Genomic DNA, 23,761 nt, shown 5'->3' on the forward strand with positions numbered 1-23,761 from the left:
AGATTAAAAATAGTCTAGTAATTAATAATGCAAGAGACTTAAAAAAATTTCAAGTTAGCTTATCAATATAAATTTAAACACAGACAATTAGTTCAAATATAATTCATTAATAGAATATAATAACATATTAACATTATTCAATCTACATAACTGATCCAATAGAAGAACAAAGTTGTGGTGTTGTTTGATTTGATCAGTTTCTCTCTCAGAATTTGATGAATTTAATATTCTAGTTCATATGCTATGAAGCACGGACACTTCACTGAGTTGTCGTGTCTGCGTATTAGACACATTTTGTACACGACACTCACCGTCACTTATCGGACACGCGTCCAACTGTCTTAATCAAAAGCAAAAAAAATTTCTTCGAACACGTTTGAACACACCTAAATACCATCACGTGTCAGCGTGTCCAGTTTTATTTTTGAAATAAATTTAGATATAGTATATATTATTATTTATTAAAATAAAAAATATTTTAAATACTTGATATAATTAAAATAATACATTAAAAATAATTAAAAAATTAATTTATATTCTAATATCAATAAAATATCAAAATATCATTACAATTTATTTAAAAAATAATTTATATTTTATATGTATGCATGTTCTCGTATTTTATAAGATTTTAAAATTCATATATCTGTGTATTTTGTGTCGTGTTGTGTCCATATTTGTGTCAGTGTCTCGTGCATCATAGTTCATATGATAGGTTCAACTTTTTTTACTAAATCTGAATTTATAAAATTGAATGAAAATAAAATTATATTCTTAATTAAGAGCTATAATTTTTGGTTGAGTAAAAAGACTTATCAACACATATTTGATATTTCCCATTTGTCCTGTGAAGCGTGTGGGGCCTAATTTGGACTTTGGAGTTCCATCTTGCACTTGATTGATATTTTTTTCTTTTTTCATTTTTTTTATACGCTCTTTAGCAAGATTAAAAAGATCCTTTTGTGTCTCAATCAGATGATAAATTTGTGTTTATTTGATGTTTGGATAAGCATAGGAGAAAGGGCATTATCCTCCACCCAAATTCTTAATATCATGGATATTTGTATTTATTCATTATTGAGAAAATCAAATTCTGGCTCTCTTTTCAAATTTCGGTATAGGAATTCATAGATAGCTAACCATCCACTTTGAGAAATTCCTTTGGCAGATTGGTGCTCTTCAGAGTATCATAAGTTGACATGTGTATGAAGAGAATGCAGTCTCATTCAAAATATCAGATGATTTTTACTATCTATCAAGACCAATAAAAACATTTATTAGAGTATATCACTATAAATATCTCCAAATTATTGAGTCCTTCATAAAAATATGCTTAAAATTTATTCGTGTTAAAAGTACACAATCATTAAAAATATTTCAAGAAGACTTTAGAAATTAAAATTTAACATTTTTTTTAAATATAATTAAAAGAATAAGATTTTTATTATTCAAATTTGGTGATATTATATTAATTACATATTTTTTCTGATGTTATTAGTAAATGAGCAAAAATACTTTTAAGAATAAAAAATTTAAAAATTGAATTTTAATTTCATTTTTAATATACACTTTTTAAATAATTATTCAACTATTTCCACAAAATTTTGGATCAAATAAATAAACAATTTACCCACTATAAAAACCATTTGCCGCATAAAAAATATATTTTTTGTTATTTTAGAGTATTTTAAAATACTATAAGAATATTTTAATCATTAATAAATTTAAAATGTTTATATTAGTAATTTAATAATTCAAAAACATTTTTAACAGTTTATTCTTTGATTTATTATAAAAAAAATTAACATATAATAAGACTATGTTATGATATGGATGTCTATATCTATTCAATGTCTACTCAGTAAGTACTATTGAAAAGTACATGCATTAAAGAATGTGCGGTACATGCTTTTCAATCTTTGAAAATGTGAATCTTGGAATGATCTTAGGCTTTATATAGCAGCAATAATAAAAAACAAAAACAAATGCTATTATCTCTCTCTTTATTTTTTATACTCTTTTCTATCTTTATATATATATTTATGCAATTCTCTCTCTCTCTTTACTTTTTATACTCATTTCTATCTTTATATATATATATATATACACATTACAACACACACACACACACATATATATCATTATTGAACTAGTTATTTTAATACTAGAGTCTTCTATCTATATATTTTTATTTTATATTTAATATATCTTTTATTTATTTTACAACACGTTATCAGCACGAGACTCTGATCAAATTTTTAGGAAGGCTCAGGTAAAATTTTTTTATTATGTCGAAGCTCTCTCATCTTGAATTCAATGCTCTTGATATATCTGGAAATAATTATTTATCATGGATATTAGATGCTGAAATCCATCTTGATTCAATGGATCTTGGAGATACCATTAATGCTGAAAATAATGCATCCCAGAAGGATAAAGCCAAAGCCATGATTTTTCTTCGTCGTCATCTTGACGAGGGACTGAAAAATGAATATCTCATATTAAAATATCCTGCAGATCTTTGGAAAGACCTTGAAGAAAGATATAATCATCAGAAAACGGTGATACTTCCTCAAGCCCGATATGAATGGACGCACTTGCGTTTACAAGATTTTAAATCTATAAATGAATATAATTCTGCAATATTTCGAATCACCTCACGAATGAAATTGTGTGGGAAAAAAATAACTGATCATGATATGTTGGAGAAAACTTTCTCAACCTTCCATGCCTCGAATGTGCTCCTACAGCAGCAGTATCGAGAGAAAGGGTTTAAAAAATATTCTGAGTTAATTTCTTACTTTCTTGTTGCTGAACGCATGACAAACCCCAATTTGAGGGTTTGTCTTGTATTGAATTTAGAGTATTTTGATAACCTTTTGTCACATTTAGCCTAGGAATTAGCATGATTTTGTTGTCTCTCCCGTATTTGTGCTTAAGTGTAAAAACATGCTTTTTAAGCCTTATTTTGATGAATTCTAGTTCTTCTTTGATTCCATAAGATGCCTTGATGTGTTTGCTAGTAATTCCAGGATTGAAATAGGCTAGGCATGGATCAAAGAAAGCAAGGAAGGAAGCATGCAAGTGGAGAGAAGCACAAAAAGCCAAAGAATTGATTTCGGCCAAGCACGCGTACGCGCACAAGGCGCTCGCGCGCACATTGCGAGATAGGCCAAGGACGCGCACGCGTACCATGCGCGCACGCGCCGATGATGGCACATGACCTCATTAAGGCAACACGTGCCTGGCGATTTTGGGAAGGTTTCAGCAACCAACTTTGGCGCCAAAATGCATATAAGAGCCAAGGATTGAAGGGGATTGACATGACATTAACACATTCACATCCATAGACTAGTTCTAGATCATTAGGTAGATATTTTTAGTTAGTTGCATTTGTAGAGAGAGAAACTCCAACTTCTCTCTAGGATTCATCTTCATTTTCTCAATTCTCAACCATTCCTTGGTGAGATCTATTGCCACTCTCAATTTACTTTGTTCATATTGTAGATCATCTTCTCTAATCTCAATTAGTGTTTGTAATTGTTCAATTCTTGTAGATCTTAGAATTAGCTTTGTTGTTTTGGATTCTATTGATTCATTAAAGATCTCATTTTCATTGTTGTTCATTGTTGATTGTTGTTAATCTCTTGTGTTGAATTGCTTTAGTTCTAAATCTCTTCTCAATTGTACTATGTCTCTCATTCTTGCTCTCCAAGTGTTTGAGAAAATGCCAACTTTAGATATGGAGTAGTATTCCCTCACTTGGCCTAGTGGTTGAGTCATTGGAGACACTTGAATAATGGATGTCAATTGTTGATTAAGAATTGAGGATTGCTAATTGACTTAGAGTGTACTAAAGCTAGACTTCCCTAGGGTAAGACTAGGACTTGTGACTTGGGTTAATTACTTTTACTTGACTTTCCTCTATAATTAGGGGTTAACTAAGTGAAGCAACACTCCTTTGTTATCACAATTGAAGGAAGCTATAGTGATGGGACTTCCAATGTTCAACCTTGGCCAAGGCTTTTAATATTGATTGATTGTTGTTTTCTTTTATTAGCACTCTTATGTCACACTCTTCAAGCCACAAAAGACCACTTAACTAATAACATGCATCCTTGTAGCATTCCTAGGGAAGAACGACTCGGGACTAATACTCTCGATTATAGATTGTAGACTTGCTTGATAAATGGATTTTGCGTCGGTTTAGACTATACTACGATTGATTACTTGATAATTTCTATACCGGCAAAAATCCATTTGTCAAAATGGCGCCGTTGCCGGGGAATGCGCATGAGTGCCATGTCTTTGGTTAATGTAAATATGTGAATATTGTGAATATGTTTGTCTTTTGTTTGTTTGTTGGTTTCCATTAGTTTTAGATCTCTATTAGTTTTGTTCTTATTTGCCACTATGAATTCTCATCCTTGTGGTTTTGGATATAACTATGACTATTTTGTAGGCGATGAAAACTTGAATGAGGGCTCACATTATGGGAAAGATGAATCCTTAGGAGGGGAGCCATATCCATATGAGCAATCATTATGACCACCTTCCCCTTCAAGTTACTATGATGGTAATCCTTCCTATAATGCATATCATTCCTATGAATATGATGACTCTTATCATGGTTATACCACTCAACCACCACCATTCTATGCACCATATTCTCAACCCACATCTTATTTCCACCAAGTGCCCACATATGATCCAAATCTATATTCCCCCTATGCATACCCTTGTGACGATTATGGACAAGCAACCCTTGAATCACCACCACTCCAACATTTTTACCCTCCAACCCAAGTCCCCATGGATGAAGCACTTGGAATCATTCTTCAAGAGCAAGAAGAGCTCCAAACCGCCTTCACTAGTTTCACCTCTACCCTCCAAGAATTTACGTCCCGTATAATTTCACCCTCTACCAATAACCAAAATGACTTCCCACCTCAAAGCTTTGATGAATCTTCTTTCCAACCATATTATGATTTCCCCTCTCCGCCACAAACCTCCATGGAAGCATATCAATGTCCATTAATCCAAGAGCAATATGATCCTACTTATGTTAGTAAAGCGGAACAAGAATTAAGGGATCGTTTCAAGGAAGAAATGGATCGACTTCAAGCAACCATCCGTCAAAAGATAGATTCTTGGGATTCATATCACAAGCGAAATGAGTTCACGGATGATTGTGAGAAAGCAACCAAAGAGGGTGGTATGAGGGAGACTTTAGAGTCTCAAGTTGAGCACAAGGAAATGGAGTGTATGTTGCAACGAGCGGAGGAAATGAAGATTGTTGAAGATAAAGAAGTGGAAGGAGACCTAGAGGAGGTTGAACAAGAAGGAAGTTTCATCAACGAAAATAACTCTACATCAAGTGACAATGGTGATCTTGTTGAAGCTTCCCCCTTCGAATGTGAAACCAATGTGGAGGAAGGTGCGCAACCTCCAACACATGACTTGATCAATGATAAAGGTTTGAAGGAAGTTAGCAAACAAGAAGAATTTAAAAAGAGTTATCAAAAGATGGAAAACATCATGGAGGAGCCAAAGGAAGTGGAACCTACAATGTCAAGGCCATTGAGTATCTTCCGTGCCAAGTCGCCGCCCCAATCACAAATTGAGTGGGTAATCATCTCATCCTTTAATTTTCTTGGCCCATATCAATATGCGTTGTTAGAAACGGACGGTCAACTTAGAACTCTTTGTGGGCTAAAAAGTAAGAACGGATTAGATGTTGGTGGACAATTTGAATCAAGGAGCATAAGGGATGGAAGATCAAACTTAGAGTTTCAAAAGTGGAGTGAAGCCAAATTCAATGGAACTAGGATGATGAGTATGAGTTACAAAGAGAATTCAATAAATTTGTCACCCTATTGGAAGCATGAAGATCAAGAAGGAAAGGGGTTGACAAATAAAGTATGGGACCCCGGAACATACATAGACCACTATCAACTTAAGGGCCTCGTTACTTGCTTAGGCCCCCTTGAAGGCCTTGTACGTTTAAATTGGGAACCCGGAGGCTATTGGAAGAGCAAACACTGGTGGGAATTCAAAGAAGAGTACAAACATAAGCCACCATGACAACAAGCATCTCAAAATGTCCAACTTAAGGACTTTAACTAAAAGTGCTAGGTGGGAGACACCCCACCATGGTAAACTCTTTCCACACTTTTTTTAATTTGGTTTAATAAGTGATTTGAGTTACCATTGTAGGTAGTTTTTCACTTCATAATTAGCTTGTTTGTGTACACTAGTTGCTAGAATATTAACATGTATGTTGTGCTTAGTAGAAATAGAATAAATCTCAAAACCAACTTGCATTTTAGAAAGTGTGTGATTTTGACTAAATAAGGAGTTGTAGGCACCATGGGGAGTCTTTGGGCAATTTAAAGCTTTTAGGCATTTTCTGTTCAAAAAAAAAAAAAAAAAAAAGAGGAGGGTGGACGCGCGCGCACACTCTACGCGCACGCGTCCCTGTGTGGATGCACCACGAGCCACACTCCCGAGAGTTGGGCCTCCCTTGGGCAAACATTATGCCTTGAGCCCAACACGACCCACGCGGACGCGCACTACGTGCGTGCGCGCCGTTTATGAGGACATGGAAGTTCGCGCGGACGCGCATCTGCCGCGTCCGCGCCGATTTGCTACTGCAAATGATTGAGCCAAACCCCAGAGAGTTGAGCCATTTCTGGGCTAGCTTCAGGCCCCAGGCCCAACTCGATCTGCATGAGCGCACGCATCGCGCCAGCGCGCCATATCACAATTCGTCCATGTACGCGAACGCGCACTTGCCGCGCGCGCGTCCTTACGTGTTGCCACCAATCTAGGCTTTTAACCCGAGAGTTGGGCGTGCCTCAAGCCCACTCTAAGCCTCAGGCCCAATCTATTGTACGCGTGCGCGCGCTGTACGCGCACGCGTCCTTCCCTGGTTTGACTCATCCACGCATCGGCGCGCTGTACGCGCAGGCGTAGGTCCCAAGTTTCCTCAATGGGCGCGGACGCGCATGGCGCGCGCCCGCGCCGATTCAAAAAAATGAGAACCCTAAGACGCGAAGAGCGTTGCGTCGCAGCACACTTCCTTCTTCTCCCTCCCCATTTTCTTTTTCTTCTTCCTACCCTCCATAACCGCCGCTGCTCAGCGTCGCATCCTCCGCTACACCACCGCCGGCCACTCCCCGCCACCGTTCACGGCGGCGCGATTTCTGATTCTGTTGCCCTACTCCCCAGTTTTCTTTCCATTCTTAGTTCTTCTCTGCTCCCAGGTTCCTACTCCATTTCTGTTATCTTTTTCTGTTTTTCCTTTCTATTATTCGTTTATGGTTAATTACTGCAATTGCATATTAGTTAGTTAGACTTAGAACTTTGTATGTTAGGTTAGATAGAAATAATTGCGGTTAGGTAGCTAGGGCTGGATAGAGGATTCTAGGCCTGATAAGTGCTCCGTTCGTTGTACCTCCCACTGATCCTCCGGTTTAGCATCGAGGACGATGCTTGGTTTTAAGTGTGGGGAGGGCACCGGTAGCATTATTTGGGAACCGGTGAACTTTTCAGCCTAGTTATCTTATTTTGCACATTTTGTATATATTTTGATGCATTTCTAGTTTGCCTTGGATACTTTTATCGTTTATTTTGGATTTTAGATATTTTGATGTTTGGATATTTTTAGATGTTTTTTATGATAGATTTCGTGCTTTTAGTTAGATTTTTCTTTATACATTTTGTTTATCTTTATTTTTAGTTTGTAGTTGTGATTAGAAAGCATACTTTGGATTGCAAATATTTAGTCACCCTTTTTGCATAACATATTGATTTTAAGTGAAAAAGGAAAGGGTGAACTAAGAAATTTTTGAACTTTTCAATCACAACAATGCTTAGTCAAACATTGAGATTTTTCAAGAAGTTTAAATATAGAGCATTGACCCAATTGATTGAAAGAGAATTTTTGAAAACTTGCTTGAATTTCATACCTTGTGAAGCATGTATTGAACTAAGAACACAAGCTTGTGAGACTTGAGCCTATTGATGTGGTTACATTTTATAACCACCTATTTTCCATTCTTGTGTGAAATTGCTCTCTTTCTATGATTGTGATCCTTGATTTGCTTGATTCTATATATCCATCTAATTCTTGTATTTATGCATTTGTATGATTGAGGCCATTACTTCCTTAGCCACTTGCCCAAATAGCCAACCTTTTACTCTCCATTGTTAGCCAACTTTGAGCCTATGCTTAACCAACTTGTTCTCAAATTAGCACATTACAAGCCCAAGGCGGAAAACCAATAAAAGTCCTTATTTGGATCTTTGATTAGCCTAGGCTAGTGAGAGTGTTTATTATTCAAAGTTGGTGAGGCTTGGGAACATTGGATGGGATAAAAGGGGTAGTACACTTTTATGTTTAGGAATTGGGTACATATTCTTGTATTGATTAAATGAATAGACCTTATGCATTGATGTTCTTGTATATAGTTTGAAAAAGAAAAAAAAGAGAGAGAAATGAAAAGAAAAAAAAAGGGAAAAGAAAAGGGGAATAAAAGTGAAAATGAGAAAAGAAAAAGAAAGAAAATAATAAAAAGGGGACAAAATGCCCCAAGGTGAAGTCAATAAAAAGGAATCAATGCATAGGTGTTATGAATCAAATAAGAATGCATGAGTATGTAAGAAAAAAAGTGAAGAATGGGTAGTTAGGATAGCTTGCATTTGTATAGGTCATTAAATAGGTTAGGTGGGAAAGTCTATGCTAATCAAAGATTCAAATCCTAGTCCACTTAACCATAAATGATCCTACCTTGACCCTAACCCCATTACAACCTAAATGAAAGACCTCATGATGAATGTATGCATGCATTGAATAAGTGTTGATTGTTAGAAGAAAATCAAATTTTGGAAAACATGATTAGAAGAGAATTGAGTGAATTAACCCTTAAACACTTGAGTGAATAGAGCGGATACACATCCGGTGAGGGTTCAAAAGTTCAATCACATGTATTCGCCCGTATTATCTATATTCTTGCAAGTTTGAACTCTTTTTGATAATTCAATACAATTGTGGTTTGGACTTAATTCCTATTGCCTAGCTCTTGTGCTTACACATGCTCTCTTGAAAATTGATTTGTTTGAACTAAACATTTCCAATTGCTTTAGGTAGTTGCATGTAGATAGGACTCATATAGTTTAGTTGCATTCAATAAATGTCATAACCCTTAGCTCCTTCTTATTTTAGCATGAGGACATGCTAAGGCTTAAGTGTGGGGAGGTTGACAAACCCCAATTTGAGGGTTTGTCTTGTATTGAATTTAGAGTATTTTGATAACCTTTTGTCACATTTAGCCTAGGAATTAGCATGATTTTGTTGTCTCTCCCGTATTTGTGCTTAAGTGTAAAAACATGCTTTTTAAGCCTTATTTTGATGAATTCTAGTTCCTCTTTGATTCCATAAGATGCCTTGATGTGTTTGCTAGTAATTCCAGGATTGAAATAGGCTAGGCATGGATCAAAGAAAGCAAGGAAGGAAGCATGCAAGTGGAGAGAAGCACAAAAAGCCAAAGAATTGATTTCGGCCAAGCACGCGTACGCGCACGCGTACCATGCGCGCACGCGCCGATGATGGCACATGACCTCATTAAGGCAACACGTGCCTGGCGATTTTGGGAAGGTTTCAGCAACCAACTTTGGCGCCAAAATGCATATAAGAGCCAAGGATTGAAGGGGATTGACATGACATTAACACATTCACATCCATAGACTAGTTCTAGATCATTAGGTAGATATTTTTAGTTAGTTGCATTTGTAGAGAGAGAAACTCCAACTTCTCTCTAGGATTCATCTTCATTTTCTCAATTCTCAACCATTCCTTGGTGAGATCTATTGCCACTCTCAATTTACTTTGTTCATATTGTAGATCATCTTCTCTAATCTCAATTAGTGTTTGTAATTGTTCAATTCTTGTAGATCTTAGAATTAGCTTTGTTGTTTTGGATTCTATTGATTCATTAAAGATCTCATTTTCATTGTTGTTCATTGTTGATTGTTGTTAATCTCTTGTGTTGAATTGCTTTAGTTCTAAATCTCTTCTCAATTGTACTATGTCTCTCATTCTTGCTCTCCAAGTGTTTGAGAAAATGCCAACTTTAGATATGGAGTAGTATTCCCTCACTTGGCCTAGTGGTTGAGTCATTGGAGACACTTGAATAATGGATGTCAATTGTTGATTAAGAATTGAGGATTGCTAATTGACTTAGAGTGTACTAAAGCTAGACTTCCCTAGGGTAAGACTAGGACTTGTGACTTGGGTTAATTACTTTTACTTGACTTTCCTCTATAATTAGGGGTTAACTAAGTGAAGCAACACTCCTTTGTTATCACAATTGAAGGAAGCTATAGTGATGGAACTTCCAATGTTCAACCTTGGCCAAGGCTTTTAATATTGATTGATTGTTGTTTTCTTTTATTAGCACTCTTATGTCACACTCTTCAAGCCACAAAAGACCACTTAACCAATAACATGCATCCTTGTAGCATTCCTAGGGAAGAACGACTCGGGACTAATACTCTCGATTATAGATTGTAGACTTGCTTGATAAATGGATTTTGCGTCGGTTTAGACTATACTACGATTGATTACTTGATAATTTCTATACCGGCAAAAATCCATTTGTCAACGCAACAATGAGTTGCTATTGAAAAATCATGAAGCGCGCCCAACTGGCGCCGCCCCGTTTCCTGAAGTAAATGCGGCAAATTACTCCAGAAGAGGTAAATGGCAAGCTTTTAATAACAAGAAAAATTATGGAAGGAAAAAGAATTATATTCAAAAGAGAGGATCTCACCAGAAGTGGGATAAAGAATGAAATATCGGACAGAATAAATCAACAGAGGATAAGTGTTTCCGGTGTGGTGGAAAGGGTCATTGGTCACGTACCTGTCGTATCCCAAGGCACCTAATTGATCTTTACCAGGCATATTTGAAAAAGGACGACAAGGGAAAAGAGTCAAATTTTGCTTCAAATGATGCTGAAAATTCCACCACTCATTATGATGTATCTGATTTCTTTGAGGATCTTGAAGAAAATATTGGACATTTGATCAATGATCGAATAGTTTAATATGTGAGACTGTTAAGTATCCATGTAAATAAATAATGTAAAGAACTTATTATTAAGTTTTATTTTCTATGTATTTAAGTTTCAAATATGATGTATATAAATAATAAAATATTAATGTTTATGAATTTTGATATATAAATAATAAAATATTAATGTTTATGAATTTTAAAATCATTAAATGTCTCATGTTTTAAAATAAAATTTTAGTATATGACATTATTTTATGTACAGTGTTTCTTAGAAAAATAATTCTGATCAAGTATTCAATTTAACTGTGCATACTACTCATTTTATTATTATTTGTCTTTGAAGAAAATGACAAGGATATGTAATGAAGATATATGCCTTGCGGATAGTGCAAGTTCGCACACTATTCTAAAAAATAATATATATTTTACCCATCTTGTGCCAAAAGAAGAATGTGTTAATACTATTATTGGCTCAGGCAATGTGATAGAAAGCTCCGGAAGAGCTATAATTTTGTTTCCCGGATGAACAAAATTCATAATAAGTAATGCACTGTTGTCTACCAAGTCTCGAAGAAACTTGTTGAGTTTTAAAGATATTCGCCGAAATGGATATCATATTGAGACTATAAATGAGGAAAATCATGAGTATTTATGTATCACAACTCATGATTCAAATAAGAAAGTTATATTAGAAAAATTACCCTCACTTTCATCTGGGTTATATTATACCAAGATTAGTGCAATTGAATCACATGCCACTGTAAACAAGAAGTTTACTAACCCAAATAAATTCATAACTTGGCACGACCGATTGGGTCATCCGGGAACAACCATGATGAGGAGAATTATTGAAAACTCTCATGGGCATTCACTAAAGAACCAGAAAATTCTTAAAACTAGTGAATTTTGTTGTGCTGCATGTTCTCAAAGAAAGTTAATTTTAAGGCCATCACAGTAAAGATTGGATTTGAGTCCCCTGAATTCCTAGAAAAGATTCAAGGTGATATATGTGGACCTATTCATCCACCATGTGGATCTTTTAGATATTTTATGGTCCTAATAGACGCATCTTCGAGATTGTCACATGTGTGCTTATTATCTTCTCGCAACCTGGCGTTTGCGAGATTACTGGCTCAAATTATTCGATTAAAAGCACAATTTCCAGAGAATCCAATAAAAGCAATTCGTCTTGATAATGTTGGTGAATTTACTTCCCAAGCTTTTGATGCTTATTGTATGGCTAATAGTATAAGTGTTGAACATCCAATAGCTCATGTTCACACACAAAATGGGTTAGCAGAGTCACTTATTAAACGCCTCCAATTAATTGCTAGACCCTTACTTATGAGAACAAATCTCCCAATATCGGTTTGGGGGCATGCTATTTTACATGCTGCAGCACTTATTCGTTTGAGACTAACGAGTTACCATCAGTTCTCTCCTATGCAATTAGCTTTTGGCCAGCAACCAAATGTCTCCCATTTAAGAATATTTGGGTGTGCGATATATGTTCCAATTGCACCACCTAATCGCACCAAAATGGGACCCCAAAGAAAATTAGGGATATATGTTGGATATGATTCTCCCTCTATAGTGTGGTATCTTGAAATACAAACGGGAGATGTATTTAAAGCCCAGTTTGCGGATTGTCATTATGATGAATCAAAATTTCTAATATTAGGGAGAGAGAATAAGCTTCCTGAAAAGGAACTTAACTAGAATGCATTATCGTTGATGCATTTATATCCTCGATCAAGGCAATGTGAACTGGAAGTTCAAAAGATTATACATTTGCAAAGAATAGCAAATGAATTGCCTGATACATTTTCCGATATAAAGAGGATAACCAAATCTTATATACCAGCGGAAAATGCCCCAATTCGAATTGATGTCCCAGTTAGACAAATTGCCACCAAAGCAAATACACGCCAGAAGCGTGGCAGGCCTGTCGGTTCCAAAGATAAAAATTCTCGAAAGAGAAAAGAGGTAAATACTATTCCTGTTGAAAAAGACATAGTAGAGACACCTGCAGTTGTCCAAAATTCTAATATAACGCCAGAAGACGTTCAGGTACCTGAAAATTGTGAAAATGACGAGATCTCGATAAATTATGTCTTTACATGAGAGAAATGGGACCGAAATAAGACAATTGTCAATGAAATATTTGCATATAACGTGGCATTAAATATCATGCATGAAAGTAAGGATCTTGAGCCAAGATCAGTCGAAGAATGTCGACAAAGGAATGATTGGCCAAAATAGAAAAAAGCCATGAAGGCTGAGTTAGACTCACTTGCTAAACGTGAAGTCTTTGGACCTGTAGTCCGTACACCAGAAGATGTAAAACCTGTTGGATATAGGTGGGTATTTGTGAGGAAATGAAATGAGAAAAATGAAGTTGTGCGCTACAAAGCCCGACTTGTGGCACAAGGTTTTTCACAAAGGCCCGGTATAGATTATGAAGAAACGTATTCCCCTGTAGTGGATGTGATAACATTGCGTTATTTGGTCAATTTATCTGCATATCATAAACTGCATGTGCATTTAATGGATGTGGTAACAGCCTATTTATACGGCTTATTAGATCGGGATATCTATATGAAAGTCCCTGAAGGACTAAATATATCTAAACCACCCAATGAATATTCGCAAGGATTATACTCAATCAAATTGCAAAGATCTTTATATGGTCTAAAGCAATCTGGACGAATATGGTATAATCGTCTTACTGAGTATCTGACCAAAAACGGATTCAAGAATGATGATATCTGCCCTTGTATTTTCATAAAGAAAATTACATCTGGGTTCATTATAATTGTTGTGTACGTTAATTATTTAAATATCATTGGGACTCCTGAAGAGATTCCAACAATTATAAAAACTCTAAAAGAAGAGTTTGAAATGAAAGATCTTAGAAGGACTAAATTCTGTCTCGGCCTGCAGATCGAGCATATAAAAAATGGGATCTTTATTCATCAAACAACATATAAAGAAAAGATCTTGAAGAGATTTTATATGGATAAGTCACATCCCTTGAGTACCCCAATGATCGTAAAATCTTTGGATGTGGAGAAGGATCAATTCCGTCCTAAAAAAGAAAATGAAGATATCATTGGTCTTGAAGTACCATATCTTAGTGTCATTGAAGCGCTAATGTATCTTATTAATAATACGCGACCTGACATATCATTCGCGGTGAATTTACTAGCAAGGTATAGTTCCTCTCTAACCAGAAGACATTGGGGTGGAATCAAGCAAATCTTTCGATATCTTCATGGAACGGTTGATATGGGATTATTTTATCCCTACGGATCCAAGTCACAACTAGTTGGCTATGCAGATGCCGGATACTTGTCTGATCCACATAAAATGAGATCTCAAACAGGATACCTGTTTACATATGGTGGAACAGCTATATCATGGTGGTCCACGAAACAGACGATTGCTGCAACATCCTCTAATCATGCCGAAATACTGGCGATTCATGAAGATAGTCGCGAGTGTTTTTGGCTGAGGAGTCTGATTCAATATATTCTGTCATCATGTGGACTGATTGATCATAAAATAGCTCCAACTGTCCTGTTTGAAGATAATACAGCATGCATTGCTCAACTTAATGGTGGATACATCAAAGGTGATAGAACAAAGCATATTTCTCCCAAATTCTTCTTCACTCATGATCTTCAAAATCAATGGATAATTGATGTCCAACAGATCTGCTCAAGTGACAATCTGGCAGATTTATTTACAAAGTCACTTTTAAAATTCTCCTTTGAAAGATTGGTACATGAGATTGGGATGCGCCGATTTCGAGACATTAAATGATGTCGGCAAGAGGGGGAGACTGTACTCTTTTTTCCTTGGTCAAGTTTTTTTTCCCATTGGGTTTTTCTCGACAAGGTTTTTAATGAGGCAGCCCCATCATTAAAGGATATTGTACTCTTTTTCTCCACTAAGGTTTTTTCCCACTGGTTTTTCTTTAGTAAGGTTTTAACGAAACAATAATTCTGAATGGACATCCAAGGGGGAGTGTTACGATATGGATGTCCATATACATTCAATGTCTACTCAGCAAGTACTATTGAAAAGTACATGCATTAAAGAATGTGCGGTGCATGCTTTCCAACCTTTGAAAATGTGAACCTTGAATTTGTATAAATAGAGGAATGATCTTAGGCTTTACATAGCAACAATAATAAAAAACAAAAAGCAAATGCTATTATCTCTCTCTTTATTTTTTATACTCCTTTCTATCTTTATATATATACACATTACAACATATAATATTATTATATATATATAGATCATTATTGAGCTAATTATTTTAATACTAGAGTCTTCTATCTATACATCTTTATTTTATATTTAATATATCTTTTATTTATTTTACAACAGACTATATATAATCCTCACAAGAAAGAATTTATATTTTTACATTATGGTAAACTGAAGTTGTTGTTTATTAATTTCAATTGATAATAATCAATTGTTTTTGGCATAGATTTGTCTTTGGAATCAGGCGACTTATTATAACAATACGTTAATACTTAATACACAAATATACAGTTATTAACTTAATAGGTGTTTTTTTTACATAAATATATACATTATCGTTCAATCAGATCCATTCTTTTAAAAGATTATTATTCACACCGTTAATATAAAAAAAATTATTTTTGCTAACACGACATTATTTAATTGAATGCACATATAGAATTACTTTATACTATCAGTGTATTAAAATAAAATTTTTTTGTATATACGTAAATTTTTTTATATACTTATGTCTTTTTTAAAAGATAATCACTAGTAAAAACCTAATTACACTTTTTTATCTAATTATAAATATTTAAATGGCAATAACCTAATTAAAAATTTAACAAAATTACGGTGCCTAGTTAAAATCCTTTGTATTAAAAAATCCATCCTAATTTATAACTAAAACAAGAAAAGGAAGCATAATTCAGTTCATCAAAGCTCTTGTGATGTATATATATTACCTTGCAAGAAAGAATGCATTTACAATTGACAAAACTTTGGTTAAGAAAAAGAAAAAAGAAAAACTGAAAAACCTCAAATTAAACCTCAAATTACGGTGCCTACTTTATGATGACGCCTTGAACCTGATTTCCTATCTCTGCCACGCCTAGGGTTCTTCTTAATCTGAGGCCTATTATTGTTGCTGTTGTTGTTGTTATTATTATTATTATTATTATTATTATTATTATTGTTATTGTTATTACTATTACTATTTCTAGCAATGGCAACAACGGGTGGATTTCTTCTTACAACTGGTGGAGGCATGTGCTCTAGTATGTCTCTGTGGTAACCCTGATCATCACCATCATCATTGTTTGTCACACAAGAACAAGAACCAGAATCATTGTTAGTTCCACATAATTACTCAAATTCAACAACCTTCCACAAACAATATATCAAGATAGAAAGAATATTTATGTTGTTCACACTGGTTTTTGAGTCAACAGAAAATGGAGCAAATTGTCACTAGACACATTTTCCCTATTTTTTCTCCAAACAAATTTGTGTTTCCCAGTGTCCATGTATTTTTTTTCATACTCACATTATCTCCCAATCCGATAGGCCAACGACTAATCCATTACGGATTTGAGTTTCGTTTAAGGATTTGTTGCTGACAATAGGTTGCTGCATGTACAAGACAGGATCCAAATCCCCCAACACTTGCTTAAGCAAAACGAGTGACCTACCACTCAACTAACCCAACCCAAGTTGGTTTTTATTCTTTATTTTTTTGTCTTGAGCAAATTACTAAACTGAGATTTTGGGAGGCAAATATTGAATTCAAAAACTTGTAGCTCTAAGTCACTGGGATCATATTGGTTTTAAAATCTAGACACAAACATGGAAACGTGAGAATACTGACCTGTATCACAAAGTTGCGCCTTTCGCAATCCAAGAACATATTAATACTCCAGTCAACTTTTGCCATGATTTTGTCTCTGACAGTAGAAAAGCTTATCTGGTCCCTGGAAGTAAAGCGATCAACCTCATTGAACCATAAGCAGGTAAATAGATTTGTAATTGGAATGTGTTCTCTTATGATAACACAACCTTCTGGGACATCTGCAGAAAACTCAGCCACAAGAAATACTTCAAATGTTAACAAGGAATCAGCAATCACACGCAAACACCAAAAAAAAAAAAGGTGCGCATATAGTCGAATTTTCTCACATAGACTAAGGTATATCAACATTGTTCCTACCACTAGTTATAGGAAGCTTATCCTTCGAATAATGGGTTAGTCCGTCGTGGTATTTGTAAAATTGAACCTGATGATCAATGGAAGAATTTTCATATTTCCCAGCAGCTTTATTAGCTTCAGCTTCAACAAAGACATCAAAGCGTCTATAGTGTCTTGAAATTGCGAAAGTTGCGTTTGGGCGCCACAAGAACCTGAATGGTACAAAAGAAAATCATAGTGAATATACTACAGATATAAAGCCAAATGATTAAAACATTATATTGTATACATGCATGAAAATTGTTAAACTCAACAGAAAAACTACCCGTGAAACAAAATAAATTCACATTTCTCTAGAAAGCAGAATGTGCAAAAGCCATCATATAGTTGGCTTAGCACCTTTCATTTAATTCCCATAATAAAAGTGCCCTATGACACTCCAAGGTCTTCTCGGTTAGGCAAGCAACTTTTACAGTAGTACGGGTGGAAATGAGCTGAGCCTGTCCTATATTGTGAATATAAAGCCCAAGCCTAAGCATGTTATCTTTCCCAGGCTTTTTTCAAGATCGAGCCCGGCCTGTTTAAAAGCCTGACAAGCTCACGAATCTATTTGAAAAGTCTATTTCGTGAATTATAACTCAAAATAAAAAATTTTAAAAATCTAAATTAACGTTAAACGCATTCTATAATTTATAATTCATAATTTGTAAGTCACAATTCGTTTATATATCAATCGTTAATTACATATTATAACCATACTTACAATTCATAAGCATAAACTTTTTCTTTGAACAAAAACAAGCTAGAATCTTAGCTAGTCTTGACTAATATTTTTTTTTGAAGTGTTGCTTTAGATTTATTATGAGTGAATAGTTGAAAGTTCAAATTAAGAATCATTTATCTTTTAAAAAAAATATTTTGACGAGTCAGCTTGACAAGCTTTATAGGCTTTCCTAAAAGCCTATGGCCTGGCCTTTTTTACTAACAAGTTTTAGAAAAAGCCCACGCCTGACCTGTGTAAGAAAACAAGCCGAGCCGAGCCGGGCCTAAAACAAACCGAGCCATGAGCCCCGGTCGGATAGCTCGGCCCACTTCCACCTCTACTTGCAAGTGTCATTAGATCATCATAATTTTTAGTGAAACTATAAACAAACAAGTAAATCAATATGATGATGAAAGGCATAAGAATACGAATACAATTTAGAAAGATAGAGAGCTTAACCTTTCAAGGACTTGGTACGGGTCCACAACAAGTTGAAGCTTTCCATCAATCCATATAGAATATCTGACATTGGGGAAGATTCTGTGCAGAAGAAGCTTAGGAACCTGCATTAAGTGTAGAACCAACATTAAAACCATAAGTATTATCGTACACACACATTAAATTGTAAATTTAGGCAGGGGGGGATGTAACCAACAGTCTTAATTCAACTTCAGTACAAATCAGATTATTGACATATTTAAAAAGCAAATTATTCATAAAAAAACCAATTATTAAAGGTTCTTTCTGGTGAGATTGCAATTTTAAATACAATAAATTAGTTTCCACCAACATCTTCAGCTTCACTTGAACGATCCAAATTTTTCCCCATGTGACCAAAAAGCAACCCTTCACTTGAACAAAAGCCCTTCATTGGATGATACAAACATACTAAGGTAGGTAAAGAACCAAACTCAAGCATAATTGACCAACTATAATATATACACACACACTAAATTATAAGTATTTTAATTGAACTGCACGTCTATTAGCTTAAAAAATGCATCTAATGGCAAAATCATTTCCCAAAACACACTCAATGGTGGAATGTCGACAAAAGAGAAAACAAACAAAATGATTGCAATGTGACATTATATATGCTCAAAATGGTAAACATTATATGAAATGTAAATGAAAGAATTATAATTAACGGACAAAATGTAAGGCATAAACCTTTCCGTTTCGCCGAGCATCAGTATAAGGAATATTACGGACAACAATGATTCTCCACAATCCAACCCTCCTACTAACACCTAAAATACTGGCATTCTTCATAAAGGACTCTGTTTCTTCATCAATAAACATATAGAAAGGGATATTTTTCTTTGCTTCTTCACTGATATTCCTCGGCTGCTGTATGAGATCATAGTTTCCTGAAATGGAAGAGATGGAACTATGAGAAACATAAAATCAACAACAAAAACATGCCTAGAGCACATCAGTCATACCAAATATGGCAGATGCAACAATGACGTCATGGTAGTGATCCAACTCGAATAGATCTGCTTCGTCAAAGTCAAATCCTGTTTGGCGACCAGGTCTGCTTCCTTTGACAAATCTAAATATTTTAACCAGATATGAAAATTGATGATAGGAAATCAAAATGCATTCAATAAGGAAAAAATTATAAGGGATCATTGGACACTAACATGGGGATTGAAGTATCATGAATTATTTCAAGAAAATCAATCTTCAAACATTAGGGATGAAAAAAAAAGATAAAACAAAAATGAACTAACCCGCAATACACTGTCATGGCCTCTTTTATATCAAAAGCAGCATCCCTTTCTTGCAGAGTAGGATATCCACCAAAATCGGAGCCACCATCTGGTTGAGTTTTAGTTGGATCATCATTTTTTTGCATAAAAGTTTGAATTGGAATTTCATCTTGCACATAAGTCAAACTGTGAAGCACAGGAGACACTGATGGGGAGCTCGGCATACTAGCTATTGCTTGTTCCACTGGGATATAACACACAGGACATGCTGAAAACAAGGTGACCAAGAACCTGATTATCAGCATTCTACATTGATAATAATTAAACGTGCACTTTCTTCACATATTTAAATGTTTAAATCAAAGGCCAGACAAAAAGAACAAAAAGCTTACGACGCGGTCCAGGTCGTCTTCTATCAGCAGGAGGGGGAGGAGGGAATGCAAAATGGTCACATTGATGGCTCAAGGTAGGAAAATATCCCTTTCTTCCTTTAGACTTGGACAAAGATGGTGGCCCAAGTGCTCGTGGTGGCTTTAACTTGCGTTGCTGCCTAGTAGTCAATGAGGTCACCCTAGAATAATTACTATCTCGTGACTTATCTCCTACTTCATCAGATTTTACAATTTCATACCTAGTAACGGTATAAGATCTTGTATCTTCAATTTCACTAGAGATATTTCCACCTAGTTCATCACAGTACCAAAAGCACGCCGTAAAACATACAGATTTTGAGCTGCATATAATAAAAAAGAAATGTATGCAGACAAATACATGCTTAAGAATCAGTGATAGTCCCAAATGAGAACACATTATTGTGAAGTATATTATTTAAACCAATACAACTCAACAGCATAACTTTGTTTTGGCAATGGGTGAGTGTGTGAGACCCTCTACAAGACGTAAATGACACCATTATTGTTTTGTCACAAACCAACTCTCCAAGAAGGCCATAACTATGATAGTGAGCTACATAAGAAAATAACTGAATTGAAGCCTAAGATTTTGGTTCATCTCAAGACCACAACAAAGAAAGTGCATTGAATGGTTGAAACGATTAGATATTAAATGGGTAAAGTAAGCGACCAATCAAAGGAATGTAGATCCCAGACCTCCTCAAAACTCAGTAAGGAATACTATCTGCTGAAACTACATTCAAATAAACTCAATAATCAATATACATTCCTAATTGTAAACAGATTGACATTCCTCCTTAATACCTCCAATTCCAAGTAAACCAGCTACCGACTTTACTTTAAACAACAATAACAACAGTTGAGTATTGTCCTAATAGATAAAACCGACTGCATTGGCATCCTCATAGTGTGTTGTTGAAACTTGAAAATCATGTCTATAGTTAATCCATTGAAATCTAAAACTTGCACATAGGTTGTGTCCGGAAAGTGTCCCAGGAGAAAAAGATAGAGAGAGACCAAGATTGAAACATGACAGAAAGTTGCCACTATCATTGTCCCCAGTTTAAATTGAGCAAATTTTGTTCCAAGACACATTTTGCCTGTTTCTCTCTATCTATCTGGTCCTCCAAACAAGTTTGTGCCTCTCATTATCCCTGAATTTCTGTCCTGAGATACTTCCGACGAAGTTATCGAACAGGGCCATGATGTCCCATTGGAAACCATATCTAGTCTAGTCAAGTTATAAACTTCTAAAGCTTTTCTATAGTGTCATATCATAAACCAACTTCCATTTACTCAACATAAAAGAACAAAAGGGAGACTTGAAAGACTAACCACTGTAAATCATAAAGCAACCAAAAACGAAAACCAAGAATCCAAGACCAACCAAAAGCAGCATTGCCACCTTCCCTCTCCCAAGTTGCCGGCAAATCGAGAGGCACACCCTCTCCTTCTCCCTCGGCGTGTGGAGGAGCGCCTTCGAAGGCCTACGAGGGAGCGTCGCAGCCGGCGAAGCCGTCAAAACGCCACCGTTTTGCAATTGCAGCTGCTGCAGCGAGTTGAAGCTCGTGGACCGTAGACCCAATGCCAATGGCACTCCCGTCATCGCTGCAGATTCACCTTAAAACACTCGATCCTACCTCTCATAATAAAAATCCCTCCCAAAACTCCAAAATCCAAATCTAGAATTCAACAAAACACCAGAAAATTTCATAAAAAAAACTTAAGCAAAAGATTATATATATTACTACCCGCCAAATTTTCAAATCCACTTTGGATTCTCCACTACATTGGGTGACCCATTACTGATTTTGGCGGAACCATGCTATGAGAACCGAAACCCTCGGTTCATTTGTGTTGATGAGGGTGGTGGCCACGTCAAAACGGCACCTTGATCGAAAATGCGAGAGGGGGCGTCGAACGCTGTCGTTTAGAGATTCATGCGATTGAGAAATCCTTGAAACGACAACCTCGGCGGTGGACAACGTTGTCGCGGTTGGGATTCGAATCGGAGGCCGATTTGGAAATGTGGATTTGGGATTTCGGAGACGCTGATGATTGAGAAGTAGACCGTGAATGGAGGGAAGTGGGAATTAGCTTATTTTTTAATTATTGTTACAGCAGTTTTAATTTTAATCCTTTGTTGTTACAATAATTAATTACTAGTTAACGTAAGTAATAAGTGACCGGTTGGGTCAAGAAAAGATGGATAGCAAATTAGCAATGCTTTTTGCCCTTTTGAATCAATTAAATTCTCTGTCACATATTATCTTTTTTTATTTTTTCCCTCAGTTTCTATTTAAATCGTTTTAAAATTATATTATAGGAAGATGTTCACATATACCACTACATTTACTTGGAATATGATATTTCAACTTTTATAACCATTGAGATTTATATTAAACAATACTTATGGTCAAGATTTAATGAATAAAAATGTTGTGTACAGCAATCATAGAAAGTCCACAAAAAGCCCGCAACAGGTTCTTCCTTTTTTCAGTTGGGAATGGATTAAAATGTCCAATCTACCCAACTTGTATTGGACTGGTGCATCATGATATATGTTGAGTCAATAACTTCTGAGTTATGTCAAGCTTTTTTTTCAAGACATGAGTCCTCAGCTCAACTTAATTCACAGTGAGTTTTATTTTTTTTAAATTGGCCTCTTAAATACATGTATCATGTATTATCATGAATGTTATGGGATTAAAAGTTTATTAAAAAATCTTTGAAAAATAATATTAAAATATTTACTTTTATTCTTTTTTAATTTATTTGAAATTTTTAATTTGTGTCAAATTTTAAAAAATTTATTATTTTATATATCATTTCATATTTCGTTAACAAAATAATAAAATATATAAAAAAAATTGGTTATAATTTGTAATTTTATGCATGAAAAATATGTAAATATTTTGCTTTTATATAAGCAAACTATACACAACTGAATCAGACAAAAAATTTTGAAATAAAGAAAAAATTATTTTGGGTTTCACTATAAAAAAGTATATTCCTATGTTAAATGTAATTTTTTTTAGTTTAATTATTTTATAGATTTTTATAATTTTATTAAATTTTTTATTAAGTCCAGGAACGAATCTAGAAGGGGATGAGTAATGGCTTCGACACTCCAAAATTTTAAAAGAATTATACTTATACATGATATATGTATTAAATAAATAAAAAAATATTGGATAATTTAATATTTTATATGTATTATTTTTTATTATGTGATAAATTTATGTCCCAATTATTTAGCCTATTAATATTTTTTCACTTATCCATCATACCCTCAAGTCTTTATATCTTTTAAATTTGTTTTTATATAATCATCTCTATATCTATTTTGAAAAAAAACATGTTTTTTAATATTAATATATTTAAATTTATATTATCATAAAAAATATTAATCAGAGTTAAGTATGATTTTGGTCCCTACTGTGTAGCACAAAATTTTTTTTCTTTCTCAATTTTTTTTATACAAAATCGTCCCTAAGATTTAATTTGATTTTAAAATCGTCCTTTTATTTAAATTTTAAATTTTATTACCAAATTATTTCTAACAAAACAAAA

General features: G+C 34.7%; 1 protein-coding gene across 3 annotated transcripts; it reads right to left on the minus strand.

Moving 5' to 3' along the window:
- Positions 1-16,016: 16,016 nt before the first annotated feature.
- On the minus strand, positions 16,017-22,297 carry LOC130943584 (probable hexosyltransferase MUCI70). 3 transcript variants are annotated; one of them, XM_057871517.1, is made up of 10 exons: positions 21,524-22,297; positions 20,407-20,458; positions 20,168-20,325; positions 19,797-20,043; positions 19,506-19,615; positions 19,231-19,430; positions 18,520-18,623; positions 17,319-17,509; positions 16,980-17,179; positions 16,017-16,408 (listed from the first exon to the last, which is right to left on the minus strand). In XM_057871517.1, the coding sequence occupies exons 1-10, from the start codon at positions 21,792-21,794 to the stop codon at positions 16,163-16,165; spliced, it is 1,779 nt and encodes a 592-aa protein (XP_057727500.1). In that variant the 5' UTR covers positions 21,795-22,297; the 3' UTR covers positions 16,017-16,162. The 3 variants fall into 3 exon arrangements, 2 of the variants coding, with proteins under 2 accessions (XP_057727500.1, XP_057727499.1); XM_057871516.1 differs by having other exon boundaries at positions 20,168-20,458; XR_009071854.1 differs by having other exon boundaries at positions 16,384-16,408; positions 17,288-17,509; positions 20,168-20,458.
- Positions 22,298-23,761: the final 1,464 nt, after the last annotated feature.

Source organism: Arachis stenosperma, chromosome 8, assembly GCF_014773155.1.
Source record: "Arachis stenosperma cultivar V10309 chromosome 8, arast.V10309.gnm1.PFL2, whole genome shotgun sequence".
NCBI lineage: Eukaryota > Viridiplantae > Streptophyta > Magnoliopsida > Fabales > Fabaceae > Arachis > Arachis stenosperma.

Bases quoted from the DNA above. Each gene is read 5' to 3' on its own strand.
- LOC130943584 (XM_057871516.1), bottom strand. From the start codon at position 21,794: ATGACGGGAGTGCCATTGGCATTGGGTCTACGGTCCACGAGCTTCAAC. The intron at 19,431-19,505 runs GTATGACTGATG...CTTCCATTTCAG, and splicing joins TGTTGCATCTGCCATATTTG to GAAACTATGATCTCATACAG. The intron at 18,624-19,230 runs GTTTATGCCTTA...CACTTAATGCAG, and splicing joins ATGCTCGGCGAAACGGAAAG to GTTCCTAAGCTTCTTCTGCA.